Source organism: Pelophylax lessonae (assembly GCF_965119305.1).
Source record: "Pelophylax lessonae genome assembly, chromosome: 1".
Classification (NCBI taxonomy): Eukaryota; Metazoa; Chordata; class Amphibia; order Anura; family Ranidae; genus Pelophylax; species Pelophylax lessonae.
In genome coordinates this window covers 69,633,646-69,656,631 of record NC_138768.1, presented here as the reverse complement: position 1 = coordinate 69,656,631, position 22,986 = coordinate 69,633,646, and the positions used below count along the sequence as shown (strand labels likewise).

The 22,986-nt window shown below is 44.6% G+C and overlaps 1 protein-coding gene across 1 annotated transcript in view; it reads left to right on the top strand.

Moving 5' to 3' along the window:
• The window catches only part of MTMR12 (myotubularin related protein 12), a 139,216-nt gene extending 125,483 nt beyond the window's left edge, over nucleotides 1–13,733 (top strand). Inside the window, exons 15-16 of the mRNA XM_082251843.1 lie at nucleotides 9,235–9,393; nucleotides 12,800–13,733. Of these exons, the coding sequence (XP_082107969.1) occupies nucleotides 9,235–9,393; nucleotides 12,800–13,375 (735 nt within the window). The 3' untranslated portion in view covers nucleotides 13,376–13,733. The remainder of the gene's footprint in view (nucleotides 1–9,234; nucleotides 9,394–12,799) is intronic.
• Nucleotides 13,734–22,986: the final 9,253 nt, after the last annotated feature.

Sequence of the window (22,986 nt, the reverse complement as noted above, 5' to 3'; positions counted from 1 at the left end):
TAGTCCTCTTTGATTCTCATCAATTGGGTTATGCTGCCTCCACAGGAGTAGGACTAGGCAGAAAGAAAAACGTTCTGGCTCCACCCTAGGGGCAGTCCCAGAGGGTATATCCTCCCTCTCTCTGCTACAGGATGTCAGTTTTTTTCTGTCTAGTCAGGAGTAAGGACCTAAGTTCCTTGCTGGGATCTTTTTGGTCCTGGCAAGATTTTTTAGAAAAAATATTTTTTTAGGTAGTTTCTCCAGTTTTTTTCCTGTGAGATCTTCAAGCAAATTACGCCGGATCTGGGCGACGGGCTGGATGTTGAGATCCAGTGGTCACCCCAGCCGGCCTACGAGCGCGCGCAGACCATAGCATCACGCTTGGTCGGCCGCGACACATTCAAGTAAGAATGCGGGACCGGGCGACGGGCTGGATGTTGAGATCCAGTGGTCACCCCGGTTCAGCCTACGAGCGCGTGCAGACCATAGCTCCGCGCTGGGTCGGCCGCGACAGAGTCCCATTGGAGGGACTGACCTTGCGAGTTAAACGTCTCTCTTGGACGCCAGGAACCAGAGAGTCAAGGCGTCCGGATTGGTCGACAGCCCCCCACTTCGGTGGAGAGGGTACTGTGAAGAGAGGGTGCCTGTCAGTCCGGTATGGTGAGTAAATGTTTCCCTTTCCTCTCTGTGAGGCGTTTTGGGATACGGGCCCCTCTATACATGGTCGGATTCTTTCTGACACTAAAGTCCCCCTTGTAACCTATGTTAAGTTCACATATCCTCAGTGATAATGTGCTCGGTGGGCAGCGGACTTGGTTTGGGAGCTAACATTCTAAACCAGCAGGCTTGGTTTGTAACTGACTTCTGTACTATAGCATACATAGGAGGTATAGCCTACCTTGACTGTAGTGGATCGCCAGACTCCCGCAGGCCGACAAGCCGCCATTAGCTTGGAGCATGCAGGCTGCTGTGCTGAGAACGCTACATCGGCAGTCCTCCGCCATTTTGCTGTAGACCAGGTACACAAGCGTCCGCAGGTCACGCCGGCCGCCATTTTTTTGGAGCCCATTGTCTCCTGCATGGGGGCGGCCATGTTTGAGGTGCCCAGCTAACCTCGAGGAGCAGCTGGGAACGCCGGAAGGCGTACACAGGGGGCGGAGCCACTTCCTTCTACCCGGGAAACCTAGCACAGGACTTCCCAGTCTGCACAAGACAAACGCTGACTGCAGTTGATAGGAAACTTCTCTGCATCGGGTGGTGAGCCTTTGGGGTCCCTCTCTCTCTCTATGGGGGGTCAAGAAGCAGGTACACTGGGGGGCGCTAGTGGGATACAGATAAAAAAAAAAGTTTTATTTAAAAAAAAAAAAAAAAAAAAAAAGTTTTTTTCTGGCAAGTGTCCTGGATTAACATGGACCCTGCCACACATGTATCTCCACCTGATCCCCTCGAAGGGGCTGCAGGATCCTCCAGCACCCCGCTTACTATTGAGTCATTTTCAGCAGTTATGGAGACCTTTGTATCCCGGGTGGAAGTGGCTTGTCAGGGACAGGGCGCAAGGAAACGACCCCCGCCTACCCCCATTTTATCTGAAACTTGGGATTCAGAGTCTGAGCCTATTCCTGCAATTGCAGGTACCTCATCTGGGATTTGTGTCTCGGGTACTGTCTCTTCAGACAGTGAGGAGGATGTTTCGGCATCAGCCATAGCCCGAGAGGAAGCGTTGGTAAACGCACTAATTGTATCTGTCCGAGAAACCTTAAGATTACAGGTTACACCGTCGGAAGTAGCTGAGACTGAAATTCCCTTTGGTACTAAAAAACGCATCAAAGTGGCGAAAGTATTTCCATTGCCCAAATGGTTCGGTAATCCGATCAAGGAAGAATGGAGTCAGCCAAAACGCACTCCTGCTATTTCCAAATGCATTATTAGGCGTTATCCGTTTGAGGAAGCCCTCCTTAAGAAATGGACAGTACCACCGGTGGTGGATTCACCAATTTCTAGATTAAATAAAGCTACGGTCATTCCATTGGGAAACGCTCCGTCTTTTAAGGATCCGGTGGATCGCAAGATAGAAGCTATGTCTCGCGCCATGTTTTCCTTGATTAGATCAGCTTTCAGACCAATAATTGCTATTGGGCTGGTTTCGCAAACTGTAACTGAATGGACCAAGTGGTTACGCCGGGACTTAGAAGATGTCCCTCAGGCGGTATCAGATTTGTTGGAACAGATGATACAAGGGTTACAGTTTGTTTGTGACGCGGCGTTAGACGCCACTCCATTATTGGCGCGAGCATCAGTTTCAGCAGTGGTCCTCAGGCATACACTGTGGCTAAAATGTTGGTCAGCTGACCAAGGTTCCAAAAAAGCATTTGCTAATCTTCTTTTTCTAGGAGAGCGTCTATTCGGAGCCTACTTAGATGAGATCATCAAGGATCTCACTGGGGGAAAGAGCACTTTTTTTACCACAAAGTACTAAGGGTAAAGGACCTCGTCAAAGACGGGGGGCCTTCTTTCTCCGCTCATAAGAAATTTTTTCGTCCACGGGTGAGAAAACAAAGTCCTCCAAAGCTCCTTCGGGAGGTTTCAGGGGACGCTGGTCGGGCAAGCAAAAGTCCGATTCTTCCAGACCTGAAGATAAGACTACTAAAGCCTGAAGGTGCGCCCCCACCCATAACTGGGGTGGGGGGACGTTTTCGCCGGTTTCCGGATCCATGGCTTTCCAGAATCTCGGACAAATAGTTCGCTAGGTCATACGGTCAGGTTACAAGATTGTATGTCAATCTCTCCCAGTGCGATTCCTCCTTTCCAATATTCGACTATCCCCGGATCGCTTAAGAGCTTACGGGGGGCAGTCACGGATTTAATGCAACAAGGAGTGGTGGTCCACGTTCCTTGGACAGAGCATTTCAAGGGTTCTATTCAAACCTTTTTACAATACCCAGAAAAGAGGGCAAAGTGCGTCCAATTCTGGACTTAAGAGCACTTAATCTTTTTTGTCAGGGTACAAAAATTCAAGATGGAGTCCATTCGCACAGTAGCAGCGTCCTCCCAGCATCAGGGGGATTTTCTGGCGTCCATAGACATCTAGGATGCCTATCTTCACTTTCTTATTTATGCAGGACATCAGCGTTTCCTGCGTTTTTCCGTAGAAAGAGTATTATTATCAGTTTGTGGTGTTACTCTTTGGTCTCGCCTCGACTCTCCGGGTCTTCACAAAGGTGATGGCCCCAGTCTTGACGTTGTTACGACAACGAGACATGTCGATTCTAGGTCACCTAGACGATCTTCTGCTCCGTGCGGCTCTATTACTAAACTTAGAGATCACCATGACCTCTTTTACAAGAGTTCGGGTGGCTGGTGAACCTGCAGAAGTCATCTTCGGTTCCCACCAAGAGACTGGAATATTTGGGTCTAGTTTTAGACACATCCAGGCTTGCATGAGGGTCCTGGGTTTGATGGTGGCTTCCTTTGAAGCAGTACCATTTGTCCAGTCCCATATCCGAATCCTTCAAGGAGAGATTCTTCTCAAGTGTAACCAGAATCCAGATTCCAGGACTATCGGATCCGGCTGAGCAAGTGGACCAGGGAGTTCCTGGTCTGGTGGCTTCGGTCTCCGATGCTCAGCCAGGGGAGGTCATTCCTACCAATATTTGGACGCTTATCACCACGGATGCCAGTCTATCCGGGTGAGGAGAAATTCTCGACTCGGGGGCTTGGGTCCCTGGAAAAGTCCAGGTTACCAATAAATGTATTGAAACTGAGAGCGATCAGACTTTGTCTGACTCACTGGACCGAACAGCTCCAGGGCAGCCCGGTTCGGATCCAGTCGGACAATGCCACAGCAGTAGCTTATGTCAATCATCAAAGGGGCACCAGGAGTGTCCTGGCGGCCATGGAAGTGGCCAGCATTCTTCGTGGGCGGAACGATTGTTCCAGCTTTCTCTGCGGTATTCATTCCGGGGGGGAATTGGCAGGCAGATTATCTCAGCCGTCAGATTCTGGATCAAGGGGAATGATCTCTTCATCCAGGGATATTCCACCAACTGTGCCTCCATTGGGGTACCCAGAATGGGAGCTGTTGGCATCTCAGCTCAACAGGAAAGTGCGGAGGTTTGTGGCTCGCTCCCATGATCCTCTAGCAGACACCGCAGACATGCTGATCGCCCCGTGGGGGCAGTATCAGCTACTTCCCTCCTCTCAAGTTACTGCCAAAGCTTCTTCGCAGGATAGAGGTGGAGGGAATCCCAGTTATCCTGGTAGATCAGGACTGACCTAGTCGGGCCTGGTACGCCGACCTGGTCAGGCTGGTCGCAGACGTTCCTTGGCGACTTCCTCTTAGGGAGGATCTGCTGTCGCAGGGACCGATCTTCCATCCTGCTTTACGATCGCTGGTTTTAACGGCCTGGCTATTGAGACCCAGGTGCTGAAGGACAAGGGTTTGTCAGCTTCAGTTATTCCTACTCTAGTTAAAGCAAGGAAAGCGACTTCCAGAAAGCTTTATCATCGCACATGGAAGTCTTATATTGCGTGGTGTGGATCCCTTTGGTTCCCTCCACGTTCTTATTCGGTGGCCTGAATATTGGTTTTTCTGCAACAGGGAGTTGAGCAGAAGCTGGCCTTGAGTGTTATCAAGGGTCTGTTTTCAGCATTAGCTATCTTCTTTCAGAAGTTTTTGGCTACTCATTCCTTGGTGCGGAATTTCATCCAGGGGGTGCGACACCTGGCTCCGCCAGTGCGCACGCCGTTACCACCCTGGGATCTTAATTTGGTGCTGTCGGTTCTTCAGAAACCTCTCTTTGAAAATATCAGGGAGATTCCCTTGCTTACTTTATCCCAGAAGGTGGCCTTCTTGGTGGCTATCACTTCTGCACGCAGGGTGTCAGAACTGGCTGCATTATCCTGTTGTTCCCCATATCTGGTGGTTCATAGGGATAAGGTTGTTCTCCATCCGAATCTATCCTTCCTTCCTAAGGTGGTTTCAAAGTTTCATTTGAATGAGGACATTGTATTGTCCTTCCTATGTCCTAAGCCCAATCATCCTCGAGATTTTGCGTTGCATTCCTTGGATGCAGTTCGGGCGATCAGGATATATTTGAATACTACGGATTCAATTTGTGAGACGGATTCACTGTTTGTGATCACGGATGGCCCTAAGAAGGGGTTGCCTGTTTCTGCCGCGACCATCTTTAGATGGATCAGACAGACTGTGGTATAGGCTTATTCTATCTAAGGGTCGGGATCCCCCGTTCCCTGTTAAGGCGCATTCTACTCGGGCGCTTAGAGTTTCCTGGACCTTCCGCCATCAGGCGTCAGTGGTTCAGGTTTTCAAGGCGACTACCTAGTCGTCGGTTCATACCTTTACAAGATTGTATAAGGTTTATGTGAGGGCATCGTCAGATGCCTCTTCTGGCCGCAAGGTTCCTGCAGGCCGCTGTTTGAGGAGACTGTTGGTCTACCTCGAGGGTTTGTTGGGTAGATCTCATCTGTTTGCTCGATGAGTCCTTTGATACTTCTGGTTGGCTCCGGTTGGGCCTTCTAGATTGGATTTTGATTTCTGTCAATCCCACCCCTCATTTGTGGCACTGCTTTGGGACGTCCCTATTGATGAGAATCAAAGAGGACTACATCTGTCAATGAGCGACAGAGAAAATTGGATTTTTGTAAGATCTTACTGTAAAATCCTTTTCTCTTAGCTCATTGACAGACGTAGTACCTGCCCCTCTATCATTGAGTTGGGTTGGGTTAAATTCTCTGACACTGCTTTGTGACATAACTGACATCCTGTAGCAGAGAGAGGGAGGATATACCCTCTGGGACTGCCCCTAGGGTGGAGCCAGAACGTTTTTCTTTCTGCCTAGTCCTACTCCTGTGGAGGCAGCATAACCCTATTGATGAGAATCAAAGAGGACTACGTCTGTCAATGAGCTAAGAGAAAAGGATTTTACGGTAAGATCTTACAAAAATCCAATTTTCTTATATTTCTGCACTGTGATGGCCATCCAGCAAATAGTGAGTTTCGGGCAAGCCCAAAAGATGTGTAGCAAAGTTCCCCCGGTCCCTCTGGCACCTCCAGCAAAGATCTGAGGTCTGCGGGTAAAATTTATGAAGCTGGGTGGGCACGTGATACTAACGCATCAGTAGCTTGTAGTTGGTCTCTTGAATTTTAGTACAGACTGACGATTTCAATGACAACAGGGAGATGTTGTGTTTTTGCTGATCCGTAAAGGAGCTGTCAAGATCTGCCTCCCACTTCGAGAGAGCCAATGGAAAGCACTGCTCCGGCGGGGTGATCAAAAGAACATAAGTCTTAGAGAGAGGGCGCGGCAGGGGGCCCTCACCGGAGCAGTATTCCTCAAATACCGTGGGAGTGCGAAGATATGTTGCCAGATTCGAGTTGAGCTCCTGTTTACCTGTTGGCTATAGTTAGCCTTGGGAATTTCTTTTTCGCTGTTCCCACCCCACATGTTTTAACACTGCTTTGGGATATCCCAATGGTTAAGAAGATCAAAAGCTGTGTCCGTCAATGAACAAAAGAGAAAATAGGATTTTTGACTTACTGCAAAATCAATTTCTCTGATGTTCATTGATGAACACAACACCCACCCCTCTGTGGAGTTGTAATTCTTCTGACACTGCTTGTAACAAAACTGAGTACCTATAACAGAGAGAGGGAGTATACCCCCTGGGACTGCCCATAGGCGTAGCCAGATTTTTTTTTTTTTTTTTCTGCCTAGTGTCCCACTCCTGTAGTATAACCCAATGGTTAAGAAGATCAGGAGCTGTGTCCGTCAATGAAAATCAGAGAAATGGATCTTAGTAAAAAAAAAAAATTTCCTATAATTTGTAGGCGCTATACCTTTTGCGCAAACCAATCAGTATACGCCTATTAGGATTTTTTTTACCAAAAATATGTAGCAGAATACATATTTGCCTAAACTGATCAAGAAAATAGATTTTAAATTTTTTTACTAGATGTGTTTTAGAGCAGAAAGTAAAAATGATTAGGTTTAAAAAAAAAAAAAAAAAATACCACCAAAAGAAAACTCTATTTGTGGGGGGAAAAAAAGGATATAAACTTTATTTGGGTGTCGTATGTCCGTGCATTTGTCAGGTAAAATAACGCAGTGCCGTATCGCAAAAAATGGCCTGAAAGGGGGTAAAACCTTCCAGAGGTGAAATGGTTAAACAAAATGCACTCTAAGTGGACTACAAAACGCCCACTCTCTGTTCTGGAGATGGAGAGGTGGAGGTGCTCTGTAGGTCCTGTCTTTGGGTAACAGTGCTGCTCCTCCAAAGTTTTGGTACAGTGAGTGAGAGTGACCATTGTCACCCATTGTACAGGAAGAACAAGTGCAATAGGATCCAAAGGGCTGCACACTTGAAAACTGCATCCACTTTATTAATAGTCTTTAAAAAAAGCCATACACAGAAAAGATAGAGCCCCGAATGAGCAAGGAGGCATAATCACTGTGTTTCGCACTGCTAGCTCTTATTCATGACTTGTAAAAGGAACAGGAAGAGTTACTGGCAGGATCACCAGGGCAAAACTGTGTTAAAGCGGTAGTATACCGCTTTTTTCCACTTTTACCTACAGGTAAGCCTATAATAAGGCTTACCTGTAGGTACAATTAATATCTCCTAAACCGGCACGGTTTAGGAGGTATTTGCACTGCATGCAGCTGCTCACGCGAGCGGCGCATGCGCTCTGAAGGTCCGGCGGACCTTCAGCTTTCCTTGCCGGGAGCTTGCCGTAAAATGACTCCCACGAGCATGCGCGGGAGTGACGTCATCGCGGCTCCGGCCAATCACAGCGCCAGAGCCGCAGAACCCGGAAGAGACGCAGAGGGATCATGTCAGCTCCCACAGCGGTGTCCCGGGGTCAGTGTCGGGGCTTCGTTCTAAGGTAAGTAATTCATAATGAGCTAGTATGCGATGCATACTAGCTCATTATGCCTTTGTCTTGCAGGGTTTTTTTTAGGTTTTCAACCGCTTTAAGAAAAAGCCCTCCAAAAAATAATGCAGCCACCACGTCCAAAAGCTGGTAAATATTAAATTTTTGTTCTTGGGTTTAGGTAAGCTTTATTTGAGAGCAGCTGCTCCTTCATGGGCACAAAAGGTAGAAGAATATGTGCGAGGCGGCACATCTGAACTCCATCACAGTGTACAGACAAGGCAGGAGACCTTCAGTCTAAATTGCCTGGTCAGTCACAGCCCAATCGGTGCTGCAGAGAAAGAAGTGAGGTGGATGTGTAGAATTGTCTGCTGTGTACATACTGAGAGGTCTAAGTAAGGATTTAAATTATGCAAAATTTGTGGTTAACTTGAGGGCAGGAAGTCAGACAAAACCACACTTCCTGCAAGGTGTGTGTTTTCCTGCTGTGACTTTGTGCTTGTGTAATTTTCAGCTTGAGCGATTGAGCTCTGTAAATAGCTTTCTCACGGGCTCTTTCAGCAAAACTGCTAACCAAAAGCCTGGGAAATGTGAAAAGGTGTCAGGAGCTCCACCTGCTGGATGAAAAAACGAAATATTCATATGCAATATTTCATATTTACTGAACTAAAAAAAGATGTATTTTATCTCTGATAATATAATTTCTACAAAATCACTAGACATTTTAAGTCTGTGCGTGTTAGACCAGCTTAAATTGGTTGACTTTCTGTAAAAGATAAGGCCATGTGACACTCCCCCCCCCCCCCTTATGTTGTGTCTCTAATGAAAAGAAAAGATTTAATTAAGGTTTAAATTATGAGAGATCTGTGATTGATTTATCTGTGGGTAGGAAGTCCGACAAAGCCACACTTTGTGCAAGGTGTGTGATTCTCTGCCGTGTCTTGATTGTATATGTATAATTGTAGCATAAGTGATTGAACTCTGTAAATAGCACTGTCACAGGCTCTTTCATCAAAACCGCTATCAAAGAGCCTGGGAAATGTGAAAAGGTGTCAAGAGCTCACCCTGCTGGATGAGGAAACAAACTAGTTACATGCAATCATTCAGATTCAGCAGACTTAAAAAAAAAAAAAAAAAAAAAAAAAAAAAAGAATTTCCACGAAACCATTATATCCCAGTCGCGTTTTGACTCTTTCGTCTTTTTGGGAAGCTGATGGAGAAAGAATATGATCATTTACTATAATGCACTTGACAAATGCTCTATAATGCAGTTAGGGAATGTAATATAGTGATTAAGACAAAGTTTGCTTAAGCTGTGACCTGCTTCTTTCTGGCATCTGAGAGTGTTCTGATTTTCTTGGCAGATTGAGGACGGGTCGGGTAAACAAAGGGAGGCTTTGAGCTTCTACACGGCCTGGAATTGGCCAGTGCAGTTTGAATTGAAGGCTCTGTCCTTTTTAAACAACCCGCTGTACGTGGAGAAGTCAAAACAAGACAAAAGTCGAAAAGGAATACGTTCAAAGGTAATTTTGTTTTTGTTGTAGTCTGGGTGAACATTCATGTAAATGTTAGTGTTATATTATTACTGCTTTACCTTTTAATACTTCAATATTTTTGCTGTTTTATTACTCCTGAAGGATCCATGTAAATTGCCTATTTAAAGAGACCCTTGTCAGGTTTTTTAAACTAAATCCACATGAAAGCACCCTGCAAAAGTAGAGCCTGCCATGTGGGTTGTTGGCTGTGTCTCCGACCTATAGGCTCGTACCTTCTGGTGACTGGACACCAATTGTTTTGGTGCCTCCCCTATAACCCTGCCTCTTTACACGAGTCCTTAATTTTTTGCAAGTGTCCTAAGGTGATGGACCTCTTCTTCTTAGAGGAGAAATTTCTCTGCGTTTTACTAATTTATCTTGGGATTCTTCAGTGAACTCTTCAATCAACTCCTTACTGTTTTTTTCTATATATTACAGTAGAGACCGTGCATCCAAATAGGTGACACCTTGCTAAAACCTTGGGAACCATACCCAGTACCCATGCTGTGGGGACAGCCTATAACGTTGCTTCAGGCACTGGATCCTGCACGTGCGATCACCTTGGTACTTAATGCAACATATCACAGTCAGCTGCAAGGTGCGATCAGGGTCCATCGCTAGGGAGCCCAAATCCTGAAGATGCCTACAGAAGTAGAGCAACAAAGGAAATGCTACAACCCCAAAATCCCATAAGGATAGACAGGATGAGATCAAGACATCTGTGCCCAGATTCACGTAGTACTGAACATCCAAATTCCAATGAAAAAAGTAAAAATCCAGCACCAGGACCTCTTGGCATTAAAAATCAATATCTTTATTTAATCCATCAAACCATAAAAAGGAATCAATTCCTAAAAAAATGTTTTTAGGAATGGATTCCTTTTTTTTATGGTTTGATGGATTGAATAATGCTATCAATTTTTAATGCGAAGACATCCCGGTAGTGGATTTTTACTCTCCCCTTGAGGGGTAGGCCCACAACAGGCAAAGCTTGGACTTTACAGTCCAGCATTATGAACAGGTAAGACAGGGTCACCCTGTAATTCTCACCAGTAATGTAAAAACCAGGGCTACTTTTGAAATATATTCAATTACATTGCAAAACTTGGTACAAAGACTTAACCAGTTCGGGCCTAGTTTTAGGTGGATGACCAAGTATTGTATCATTCCATGGATCCTGCAATTTACCACCATCCCTTTAATAGGTGAGTAGGCACTTGTAATTTCCTTGTAACAAATGGCAGAATCCAAGACTAAGGTGGATGGTCACTTTGCCAGGGCTTTACATGACTCTCCACCTCAAAGTATTTAGGCAAATGCGTAACTAGAACCTTTAGGGCCCGGTGCAAGAAACCATGAAAGGCCCCCTTGACCCCTGGGGCAACCCAGCCCCATGCATCACCCTCGTACACCTGGATAGAAGGGGCAGTGGGGGCGGCATATAGAGGATCTAATCCCCCTACATTTTCTTCATGCAGCGGAGGGGGGGATTGGTTCCTCTATATGCTGCCCGCTGCCCCTCCTATCTAGGTGTACAGAGGTGAAGCATGGGCCCCCTGGCGCATGGGGTTGGAATGAGTCACAGCGGTGGTGGTAGTGATGGGGTGATGGAATAAGAGGAGTGGCAGCGGTGACGGGGGGGAATGGAATAAGTGGCAGCGATAAAGGGATGGCATGAGTGGCAGCAGTGTGGGGGGGGGGGATGGGATCAGTGGCAGCAGTAGTGGTGGGGTAGATGGAATGGGATGAGCGGCAGTGGTGGTGGTAGTGGTGGGGGGGATGGGATGAGTGGCAGTGGTGGAGGGGGATAGGATGGGATGAGTGGCAGAGATGATGGTGGGATGGAATCAGTGGCAGGGGTGGTGGTGGGACAGGATCTGTGGCAGCGGTGGTGGGATGGCATGAGTGGTAGGGGGTGGGATGAGTGGTGGTGGTGGTGGTTCGGGGGGTAGGATCAGTGGCAGTGGTGGTGGGGAGGGCGGATGAGATCAGTGGCAGCAGTGGTGGTGGGGATTGGATCAGTGGCAGCAGTGGTGGTGGGGATTGGATCAGTGGCAGCAGTGGTGGTGGGGATTGGATCAGTGGCAGCGGTGGTGGTGGTGAGGGGGGTGGGGATTAGTGGCAGCTGTGGTGGTGAGGGGGGTGGAATCAGTGGCAGCGGTGGTGGTGAACGGGGTGGGGGATCAGTGGCAGCGGTGGTGAGAGGGGGAAGGATTGGTGGTGGTCGTGAGGGGGATAGGGTTAGTGGCAGCGGTGGTCGTGAGGGGGATAGGGTTAGTGGCAGCAGTGGTCGTGAGGGGGTGGGATTAGTGACAGCTGTGATGTCATCCTCCCCCCACCACCTCTGCCTCTTACTGACACACACACACACACACACACACACACCTCATTCCATCCTATCTGTTGTAGAGGTGATGTGGGGGTAGGGATCAGTTGCACTAGCAATTTGTCACTTACCTTGGCCATATCTGTTCCTCATTTATTTAAAATAAATAACAAACATGTTTACTTACCTCCTCTATGCAGTGGTTTTGCACAGAGCAGCCCAGATCCTCCTCTTCTCTGGTCCCTCATTCCTGCTCCTGGTTCCTCCCTCCTATCGAGTGCCCCCACAGCAAGCAGCTTGCTATGGAGGCACCCGAGCCGAGCTTCAGCTCTGTGTGTCCATTCAGACACGGAGCTGCCATTCGGCTCCCCCACCCCTCTCCCCGGATTGACAGCTGCGGGAGCCAATGGTGCCACAGCTGTATCTCAGCCAATCAGGAGGGAATAGTCCAAGGATGGCCGAGGGACTCCTGGACATTGCTGGACAGAGAGGTGGCACAGTTAAGTATTAGGGGGGTGGGGGGAGGCTACTACACACAGAAGGCTTTTTATCTTAATGCATAGAATGAATTAAAATTAAAAACCTTTCTGCCTTTACAACTCCTTTAAGGTACATGGCTGTAACCCTTGGTCTATAAATACTATGCATGTGTCCTGCACAGTAAGCCAAGATATGAAATTCACAGGCAAGTCAAAATTCCTTTTTGGTGCCATAATCTACTATTAGTACTACAATCCCCAACTCCCGATCAGCATTTCAACCCTGTTGAAAACCTAGTAATTCTAGATACAGACCATAATGCAGTGCTTGTCATTTTAGTTTTGAGACATAAAGTGGGAATTTGCAGCTGTATTTTCCCACTACCTCCCTTTTTTGTGTGTGTATTCATTGTTCTTGATGCTTCTACCCAGTAAAGCTGAAGAATGCACAACGATGTTTAACACATTTGATTCCACACATATCTAAAACATGTACACACTTAACTTTTAACTTAATAGGTCCATCTCCTAGATGGTCATATACATAGTTTTGATTTTTAATTACTATAATTGTTTTGTATTTTTTCAGCATCAAAGACAGTTGTCTCTGCCACTTACCCAGTCGAAAGGTTCTAACAAAAAAGGATTCTTTAGGGAGGAAACTGGACCATTTATAAGAAGTCTCCTAGGTAAAAGAATTAGCAAACTAATCAGCTCCTCTGATGAGGTGCCAAGTAACTACAAAGTTTTCTACGAGAACTGGCATAGGAAACCTATAGACTTTCATGGCTTGATCCTGCCACATATTGAGGGACCCGAAATTCGAATCTGGGCCCAGCGCCACCTTAGATGGATCCCAGAAGCGCAGGTTCTTGGCGGAGGAAATGTGGCAGCTATGCAGAAAGTGTTGGAGCTAATGGATGAAATTCAGAGTCTAAAGAAAAAGGTGAAGGAGAGGCCGACCGCAAACCTTCCAACACTGAAGGAAAATGACGTGGATGGCAGACGTAAAAAGTCTGTCCGGCGCTCATCTCTGTATCCATTTGCTCTTCTTCATATAAGCTGTTTTAGACCCTCTATATCAACCACCCCGTGGCGAAGCTGGGAAGCTGAAGATGAACTTGTTAATAGAGATGATGAATATGTTGAATTGGGCAGTATATGATTTTATGCACTCTAAACCTGTTATGCCACAAATGGTTATCTTCAGGAAGTGGTCTTTTTGCTCCTTTCTAGATGTATAATTTATTTCCAGAGATTCTGCTTTTATATGTTTTCTATATGTATTTGACAGCCTAGACAATCTGCAGGTAAAAAACCTAAAGTTAGTAAAATCATTGTCCAGGATAAATTGATGGCCCACAGCAGCCTATATCAAAACAGCACTGAATTGTTCAAAGGCTCTTTGTGGGTGTTTTTAAAGAGGTTTTATACCCAAAATTATATTTTGAAGCCTCATGGGTTTAGGCAGCCCCTGGCTTCTTTTATGTCTTGGATACTCTCAACATTCCTGACTATGTTACTGTCCACCTGGGAGTTTTTTTTTTTTTTTTCCATCCTCTTTTTGTATCCGCAGTTCCTGCTACATATTTCTATAGTACAATTTAAATATAAAAATCTACAATAGTGTGAGCCCCTCATAACAGTCACAGCTTGTGTGGACCCATGAGCTTTGCATAGAGATCTTACTACCAGAATTCCCAGGAAATATAAGCAGTCAGGTGATTTTTGAAGAGTCTACCAAAAACGAAAATGATTGGATTTAAGTGGACTAACCCTTTAAAAATAATAATGCTACACATAGAGGTTCTATGACTCTGTGTGATACTTGTGAGCTTGAAAGACTCGGATTGTGGTCTTATTTTCTGTAGGTCAAGGGTCTCAAATCTTGCGGCCCTTTCCTTGTCTTTATCCTGCCATTGGGACACTATTCATCCCACTGATCTGAGACCTTAAGCTGCCCATTGACGCCAACAATGGGGCATAATTCCTGCAACTGACATCAAAAATCGGGGCGCTATTTCTCCCACTGACACCAACAATGAGGAACTATTCTTCCCCTTAATACCAAAGATGGGGCACGGTTTACTCCCACTGATGCCAGAAAATTTATATTCCTGCTGACAAATGTCCGGACCCCATGAAGTCTGAAGGACAGTGAAACTGGTCCTTTGTTTAGAAAGCTGGAGGTTCCTGCTGTAGGCAATCATAGACTCCAGTTTTATTTAGTTCTGACCTTATTAAGCGCACAATACTATTGGACAGGCTGTAATATTTGTGAACAACCATAATAACATTTATTTTATGGAAGTATTTATATGTTAGGTGTATCATCCACTGTCACTGCTTTGGTATGTGTACTTGATTTCACTGCATAGACTTTTCCAGTAACGCATCCACAAACTCCATTTCACATCTCAGCATTTTCTATGTTCATCTTCTTTTTTTACATTCCACTCAATGCCCTCTAGAGCAGGGATCCTCAAACTACGGCCCTCCAGCTGTTGCAGAACTACACATCCCATGAGGCATTGTAAAACTCTGACATTCACAGACATGACTAGGCATGATGGGAGTTGTAGTTCCTGAACAACTGGAGGGCCATAGTTTGAAGACCCCTGCTCTAGAGGAATCTGTGTCTAGTAAATATATTGTCCTCTCCAAAATGGCCTTGAGGTCTATGAAACTATCTACATGCAGTCTGTTGGTTGAGTCACTATTCTCGATCAGGTACCTGTCCTTGGTACTGAACATTAAAGCGAGCACATTCCCCCTCAATCCTGTGTCCTGCTATGTACAACCAACAATATGTTCCACAAATAGTTAATATTTCAGAACTCTGTGTTGAGGACGTCTGCAAGCAAATTGTCCAGCTGCTATGTATTGAGCATCAGAAGTACTCATTTTGGCTGATGTTTTATTTTGCCATTTCTACACATTGTAGAAAAGAATAGGACAAAATGTTATCGTATTGTTAATAGCAAGCACCTGGGTACCTGGAGATGCAGCTTATCGTCTAAGGGCCAACTGTTTTTCAGTTGACAGGTGGATTTTGCATTTCCATACAAGTCTATGGGAATACAAAACTCAATTGAAGCAGGTCAAATGCACCTGTCGGTGAATTTGGAATGATCTCTGGAACATCTTAAACTGATGCCATTGCTGCAAGCCCAAAGCCTGTCAACTCAGGCCCTTAACAGATCTACTACGGCAGACTGGCTCGGCTGCACGAATCGACGTATGGGTGGGGGATGCCAGGACCAGCGGCCGCGATTGCCACTGGGTACTCGCGATCACTCCCCGCTGAGAGAGAAGGGCAATCCGCTGTTGTAAACACAGCTGACCGTTGTTCTCTCTGAAATGATCAGAGCGCTCTATGATCATTTCACAAGTTCCTCCCCCCACAGTTAGAAAGCACCGCCCTAAGCTCACAATTAACCCTTTGATCACACATAGCTTAACCCCTTCCCTGCCAGTGTCGGTACAGTAACCGTGCATATTTTTTTTAGCACTTATTACTGTAGCAATGTCACTGGTCCCCCCAAAAGTGTCAAAAATGTCAGTTAGGGGTCCGATCTGTCCGCCGTAATGTCGCAGTCCCGCTAAAAATTGCAGATCGCCACCATTACTAGTAAAAAATAAATAAAAATGACATAAATCTTTCCCCTAGTTTGTAGACGCAATAACTTTTGCACAAACTAATCAAAATACTTTTATTGCGATATTTTTTGTAAAAAAAAAAAAAAAAAAAAGCAGAATACAATTTGACCTAAAAGGATGAAAACATTTGATTTTCAATTTTTTTTTTTTATTATTTGGGGGGGGGGGGGAATGTTGTATAGCCATCCAGGCTAATAGAATTGTCCTACACAGAGTGCTGCCTTGTAACACCAGCATGTAAGATGCCCTAGGTTAGGTGAAGTATTAGAACCTCATTGGTGATTAAAGTCTAGCCAACATTTTTAGTTTTTGATGGTGAGGAAGGGTAAAAATCAGTGTAAAACTTTTCCTTCTATCTTGGGCTTAATTAGATTTCCTTCACATGTTCCTAAAGTGACAACATTTTAACCAGACAGAAGGTGAGGGAACATCTCCAACAATGACACAGACAAAAAAAGAAAAACAATTCTGATGGACGAATTTCCCTTCTGGGCTATTGTATTCTGCCAGCGGTCAGAATAAGCAAATAATGGCTGCATCTTCTTGGATCCAGCCATTGTTTAGCTAAAAATTCCCCAACATGCTCCTACAATAAAATCAATGAAATGATAGACTTTTGGCAAACATAGTGGGACTGACAGGGCTAACCACTGAGCAAATTTCATCTGGTTCATCAGTGCATGGCCAGCTTTACTATTGAGATTGGCCATAAACAGCCTGATCAAGCTGCCGATTTAACATTCAAGCAAGTCATTTTAGGGTGTTAAATACCTTCAGAAGTGCTAAAAGACCCTTCCCATTTAGATGAAGGAAGGGAATAAATGGCTGTGTGCAGCTTTCATCTAAGCTGAAAGACACTGAGCAGTGGGCAAAAGCACTTTTAATTACTTTTTTTTGGGCACACTTCTCTTGTGGGTCACAAGTGCACTTGTGCTCTCCTGTGACCCAGAATCGGATGATGTCACAGAGTCACTCCAGCCTGTGGAAGGATCCTGACCATATCATTGGGATCCATCCAGCTATCTGACTGACAGCTGGCTCTCCCTCTGTGACCACCCCCTCCCAAGCCTGGCGCTCCAGTTGGTACTGGAAGGGCAGATTGGAAAGAGCTGACTGACATTTACCGCTCTCCACTCTGAGAAGACCAAGAACAGAGTGGTCAGTGGTTTTGTGAATCTTTGAGCTGGCGAGGGACAGCCGCAGCATCACAGCAATGCTGCAGTATAGAGGTGAGTATGCTTTCTTTTTGATTTTTAAGTAACCTCAAACTTCTCCTTAAAAAGCGGACCAAGCTGCCAGTTGGTGGCCATTATGACACTTTTATACCTCTAGACATGAGAATATTGTTTGGTTCTGCCAAAAATACACCAGTAGCACCTCTGATACTAATTTCCTGGGGGGGATAGCAGTTGGCCATGATGGATATTGTCAATGGACATTCCCTGTTGTGTCCAATTTATATTCTCTTGGCCATGATGGATAATTTCAATGGACATTTATCAGTGATAATATTGTGCATGCCAATTAAATAGTCATAGAATGGCTTGGCTTAACTAGTATAACACACCGCAAGCTCTAAAATGTGTGGTTTTTGGAGTAATTCAGAAGTGGGGTTGGATGACAGACACTTGGGTATACTTTCAGCCCAAGCTGCCTCCAGGAAATCTTGATTTGGATAAGTACACAAAGAAGAAAGCTAGAGCGTTACAGATTGCTTTATGCCGTCTCTCAGATATAGAATATTTTCCTTTATACTTCTTTCCCATTGCTTTCCCAAGGCCAAACAATATTTTTTTTATTGATTTAATTATTGTAGATAATGTAGTTAAATAGTTTGAATGTGTAATATATTATCTTTTATTGGACCATGACAGATTTGCATTAGATGTAGGATTTATTACATGCACAAACGTTATAATTTTTATGTATAAAACGTCACTGTGAGCCCACAAACGTGTGCACATTAAAGGGGACCTGTAATTTCCAACATTCCTTGATATAAAGCCCAGGAAACACAAGTCTTTTCAGTGTTCCATCCAGGCTCTACTTGGGTGTGTTAACCCCATTCCCACCTTCCCCAATATCCCTTCAAATAGTTTGGAAAGCCTGGGGAGTGGGATGGATTAATGATCATGTGACCACTGGCAGTGCTCACATCATAGGAAGCTGGTCCCGCTGACGATCAATCTTTATCCGAAACTGTGAGCTGTTTTTGGAAAGCTCGGTCTCTGTGCTGAGAATATGCAGTGAGCGTACTCCCAGCACATATACATTGGCCACCTGCTTATGTGTGGGATGGGGGCACCACACATGTTGGGTAGTCAGAAAAGGGGTTAAAGTGGAATTCCAGCCAATGGGACCTAATTATTTTAAGTTTTGGATGTAGTAGGAAGTGTTTAGAACCTACTCCCATTTTTTTTTTTTGCTTTTTTATTGATGGCTGCTCGTATTAAGATTTCACTTCACTAGTCCTAATGACTCAACTCATTGACTGAGTTGGTGATTGAAGGAACAAGAGTTCCCATTGGGGGTTGTCTTGTTCATATGACAAATGTAACATTTTGGACTTCCCCTCATTTTGTGCTCTAGCGACAGTGGTCAACAGGACAAATTGTTGATGGTGAATCTCACCAGGGTGGATACAATAAAATTCAGATGGAGGTTCTAAGAGCTACTCGATCCAAAATTAGAAAAGTTTTAGCTGGTCTTTTTACTTTAAGCCCACACATTTTCTGACAAATTTCTGCCTCCTTTCCCACTTGAAAGCAGAATGCCAGGTGAGATTATGAAGTACTGCTTTCAGTGCCTTACACCATGAGTTATAGCTTTTATTTGAGCCGAGTGGAAGGTAACTATTTGATGGGCTAAACCAATGCTCGGGCTGTTGCTTTATTGGGGGCTAGAGATTTCACTGTGTTAAGTGTGGCTATAGATCATGTCACATTGATGTAATTGATTTGCACTAATTTGCAAATTAACTTTGGGGCCAATCTAATGTAGTCAATTAAGCATGTATGCATATAACAGATAAATGCTCAATCCAACTTCTATTAGACAAAGCACAGAAAAGGCAAAAGCTCTGCACAGCTCCTAAATGTTTTCCCCAATCACAGCTGCAGAATATTGTGAGAAGTACAGTCTTTGAGCAGTAGCTGCTTGAACTGTACATATACAGTAATTTTCAAATGCAACCACATTGCAGATGCATCCAGACCTACCTCTGGCGAAGTGTTTAGGACAGTGATGGCAAACCTTGGCACCCCAGATGTTTTGAAACGACATTTCCCATTATGCTCAACTACACTGCAGAGTGCATAAGCATCATGGGAAATGTCGTTCCAAAACATCTGGGGTGCCAAGGTTCACCATCACTGGTTTAGGACCTCATAAATATATATACCATCATAAAGTTCCAGTTGAAACCTACATTCGTTATTTTACCAGCTGCTGTTGGTTCCCCAGAAGGCATTTCACATCATGCACTTACTGCATGGAAAATCATGGCTGCCATCAATGACTCCATATAAGCTTTAGTTTCCATAAATTAGGCCCACAAGGTGTACATACTGTAAACGTTTGGTGTAGTCTTAACCATGGGGCTTTCAACATTGTGGAATCACTGGTCTACTGTATAAAATTCTTTGTTGTATTTGGAAATATAGTTTACCTCATGCATTTTATGGAGGAAAGATGTATTATTTAGTATTTTGTAATTATATATTTTTAACAATTTATCCATGTTGTTGGTCTCTGCTCTTTTTTTGTGATTTAAATGGGTGGTTGTTGCAACTTTTGTTCTGATAGGACATTTATAAATGCCTTTGTAATGCGCATGAGCGTGCCTGGTACACTCTCAATCCCTATGATTGCACTATGATTGTCAGATGGGACACATCACAGGTAAAACAAAAAAAAGTAAAAAGAGCCAATTGGCATGGCTCTGTGCCTTGTGATCGCTGGGGACCAATCATTGCGATCGCAAATAATGCTGGATGTGATCAGAAGCCAACCCTCCCATTCTCACAAGGGCCTGTTGCCAACTGATAACAGAAGCAGTTCACTCTGCCACATCTCACCTGGAGAGGCGGGGGGAGAGCCTGTCTGCTGCAATGGTACCCTCCACCCCCACCTACACAACATGAGTTAGTCTGCCAGGGGGGGAGCCTGACCTCTACGCTTTGTATGTTACTTACTCCTGACACCTGAACTCCCTTTATTCCGGACCTCTGATCTTGTGTGTTCCCTATATCCGATTGCTGCAATCTGCATTACGTCTAACCTTTGCATTCTGTGTTACTTGCTTCTGACCTACGCGCTCTGTGCATTACTTAAACATAGGAGTGTAACGGCAGAAAAAAAAGAGGTCCATCAAGTATGCCCCTTTTTTTTTTTTTTTAACTTTTTGTCTGAGTATAGATCTGGATTTGTCCCATGCATGTTTAAATCCACTTACTGTTGACTGTCTAGCTACCTCTACTGGAAGTCTACTCCAAGCACCAACTACACTTTCAGGGAAATAATACTTTCTAAGATTGGTTTTCAGCTTTCCTTCTGCTAGTATGAGGTAATTTCCCTGTCTATGTTCCTGATCTTGGCTTCATAATAAAAATACTGCCCCTCTGAACCGTATTCCCACCTTTCATATACAGTGAGTATTTGATCCCCTGCTTATTTTGTACGTTTGCCCACTAACAAAGAAATGACCAGTCTATAATTTTAATGGTAGATTTATTTTAACCAAATTTTAATCAAAAAGTAATAAATTGATTTGCATTTTAATGAGTGAAATAAGTATTTGACCCCTTTGCTAAACCTAAGTTAGTACTTTGTAGCAAAACTCTTGCTGGCAATCAGAGGTCAGATGTTTCTTGTAGTTTGCCACCAGGTTTGCACACATCTCAGGAGGGATTTTGTCCCACTCCTTTTTGCAGATTCTCTCCACGTCATTAAGGTTTCGACACTGACATTTGGTAGCTCAAACCTTCAGCTCCCTCCACATATTTTCTATGGGATTTTGGTCCGGAGACTGGCTAGGCCAATCCAGGACCCTAATGTGCTTCTTGAGCCACTCCTTTGTTGCCTTGGTGGTATGTTTTGGGTCATTGTCATGCTAGAATGCCAATCTACAACTCCTTTTCAATGCCCTGGCTGAGGGAAGGAGGTTCTCATCCAAGAGTTTGATGGTACATGGCCTTGTCCATCGTTCCTTTGATGCAATGAAGTTGTCCTGTCTCCTCTAGCAGAAATCCCCCCTCCCAAAGTATAATGTTTCCACCTCCATGTTTGACGGTGGGGATGGTGTTCTTGGGGTCATAGGCAGCATTCCACTTCCTCCAAACATTGCTAGTTGAGTTGATGCCAAAGAGCACGATTTTGATCTCATCTGACCGCAACCCTTTCACCTAGTTCTCTGAATCATTCAGATGTTCATTAGCAAATTTCAAATGGGCCTGTTTCTGCTTTCTTGAGCAGGGGGACCTTGCGGGTGCTGCAGGATTTCAGTCCTTTACGGCGTAGTGTGTTACCAATTGTTTTCTTGTTGACTATGGTCTCAGCTGCCTTGAGATCAGTAACAAGACTCTCCCGTGTAGTTCTGGGCTGATTCCCTATCATTCTCATAAACATTGAAACTCCCGAGGTGAGATCTTGCATGGAGCCCCAGACTGAGGGAGACTGACAGTTATTTTGTGTTTCTTCCATTTGCAAATAATCGCACCAACTGTTGTCACCCTCTCACCAAGCTGCTTGGTGATGGTCTTGTAGCCCATTCCAGCCTTGTATAGATCTAAATTCTTGTCCCTGACATCCTTGGATAGCTCTTTGGTCTTAGCCATGGTGGGGAGATAGGAATCTGATTGCTTCTGTGGACAGGTGTCTTTTATACAGGTAACAAGCTGAGATTAAGAGTGCTCCTAATCTGAGCTCATTTCCTGTAAGAAGACCCCTGGGAGCCAGAAATATTGCTGATTGATAGGAGATTAAATACTTATTTCACTCATTAAAATGCAAATCAATTTAAAACATTTTTGAAATGCGTTTTATTGGATTTTTTGTGTTATTCTGTCTCACTGTTAAAGTAAACCTACCATTAAAATTATAGACTAATCATTTCTTTGTTAGTGGGCAAACGTACAAAATCAGCAGGAGATCAAATACTTTTTCCCCCTCACTGTTCCTGTATATAAAGGTTTCAATAAAGTCTCCCCTTTCCCTTCATTTCTCAAGGGTGTTCTTATTCTTACTCCTGTCCTCTGTGTTATCCACGCCTGACCCCATAGCACCATAGGCTCAGGTTTTAGATAACTATACAACTTTAAGTCCCTCTCACTGTGCAATTTGGCCACTTTCACTATTCACCATGCCATGCTATGCATCATTTCTTTAATCCTGTCTGAGGCTTTTTGTCTTTATACCTTGAATCCGCCTCTTGTTCCAAAAGTCTGTGACCGATTGTTTAAAGGTGTTTAAAAAATGGGGGTGATTTGTAGGTGTGGCCAGCAGGGTGTCCCAAGGTTTCATTTTTAAAATCTGGGAACCCTAATACAGACATAATCTGTTAAGTCCTCTGTGGCCCCTCACACCGATTCAGCCACTACATTGCAATGTTTTTTGTTCCTCACCACAGCGCACAAGATATCCTCTGGGTCTGTCACCACACAGCTCCAAATGTCCACAAGTTTACCTGAGCACCTAGCCTCATCATACAGTGTAGTGATGTAAAGGAAGTCTTGTCCTACGTGTTTCATCATACAGTCTTCATCAGGAGGAGGCTGGCAACTCGCCATTGACAGGAGCACTGACTGAGGGGTTCTATGGCATCGCTCCTTCTCTGGCAAATATGTTACCAAATCTCGCTGACCCAGTAGAGTGAAACTGAACTTTCATCACCCCAAAAATCCATAAAATTTTCAGACTTGCACCTCAAGGCAAAGCTAAATAAAAGCTAACCTAAATATTTTCTTTTGTTCAGATTTGGCAGGATTAGAGGTTTTTATTACTGTCTGACCTACAGGACAAAGAGCGAACGACTATTCCCAGCAGAAATACAAAGTCGGCCACTGAATGTGAGAGAAAATTTAAATGTTTAGTTATCCCAAAACAAGACTAGAGCAGAAA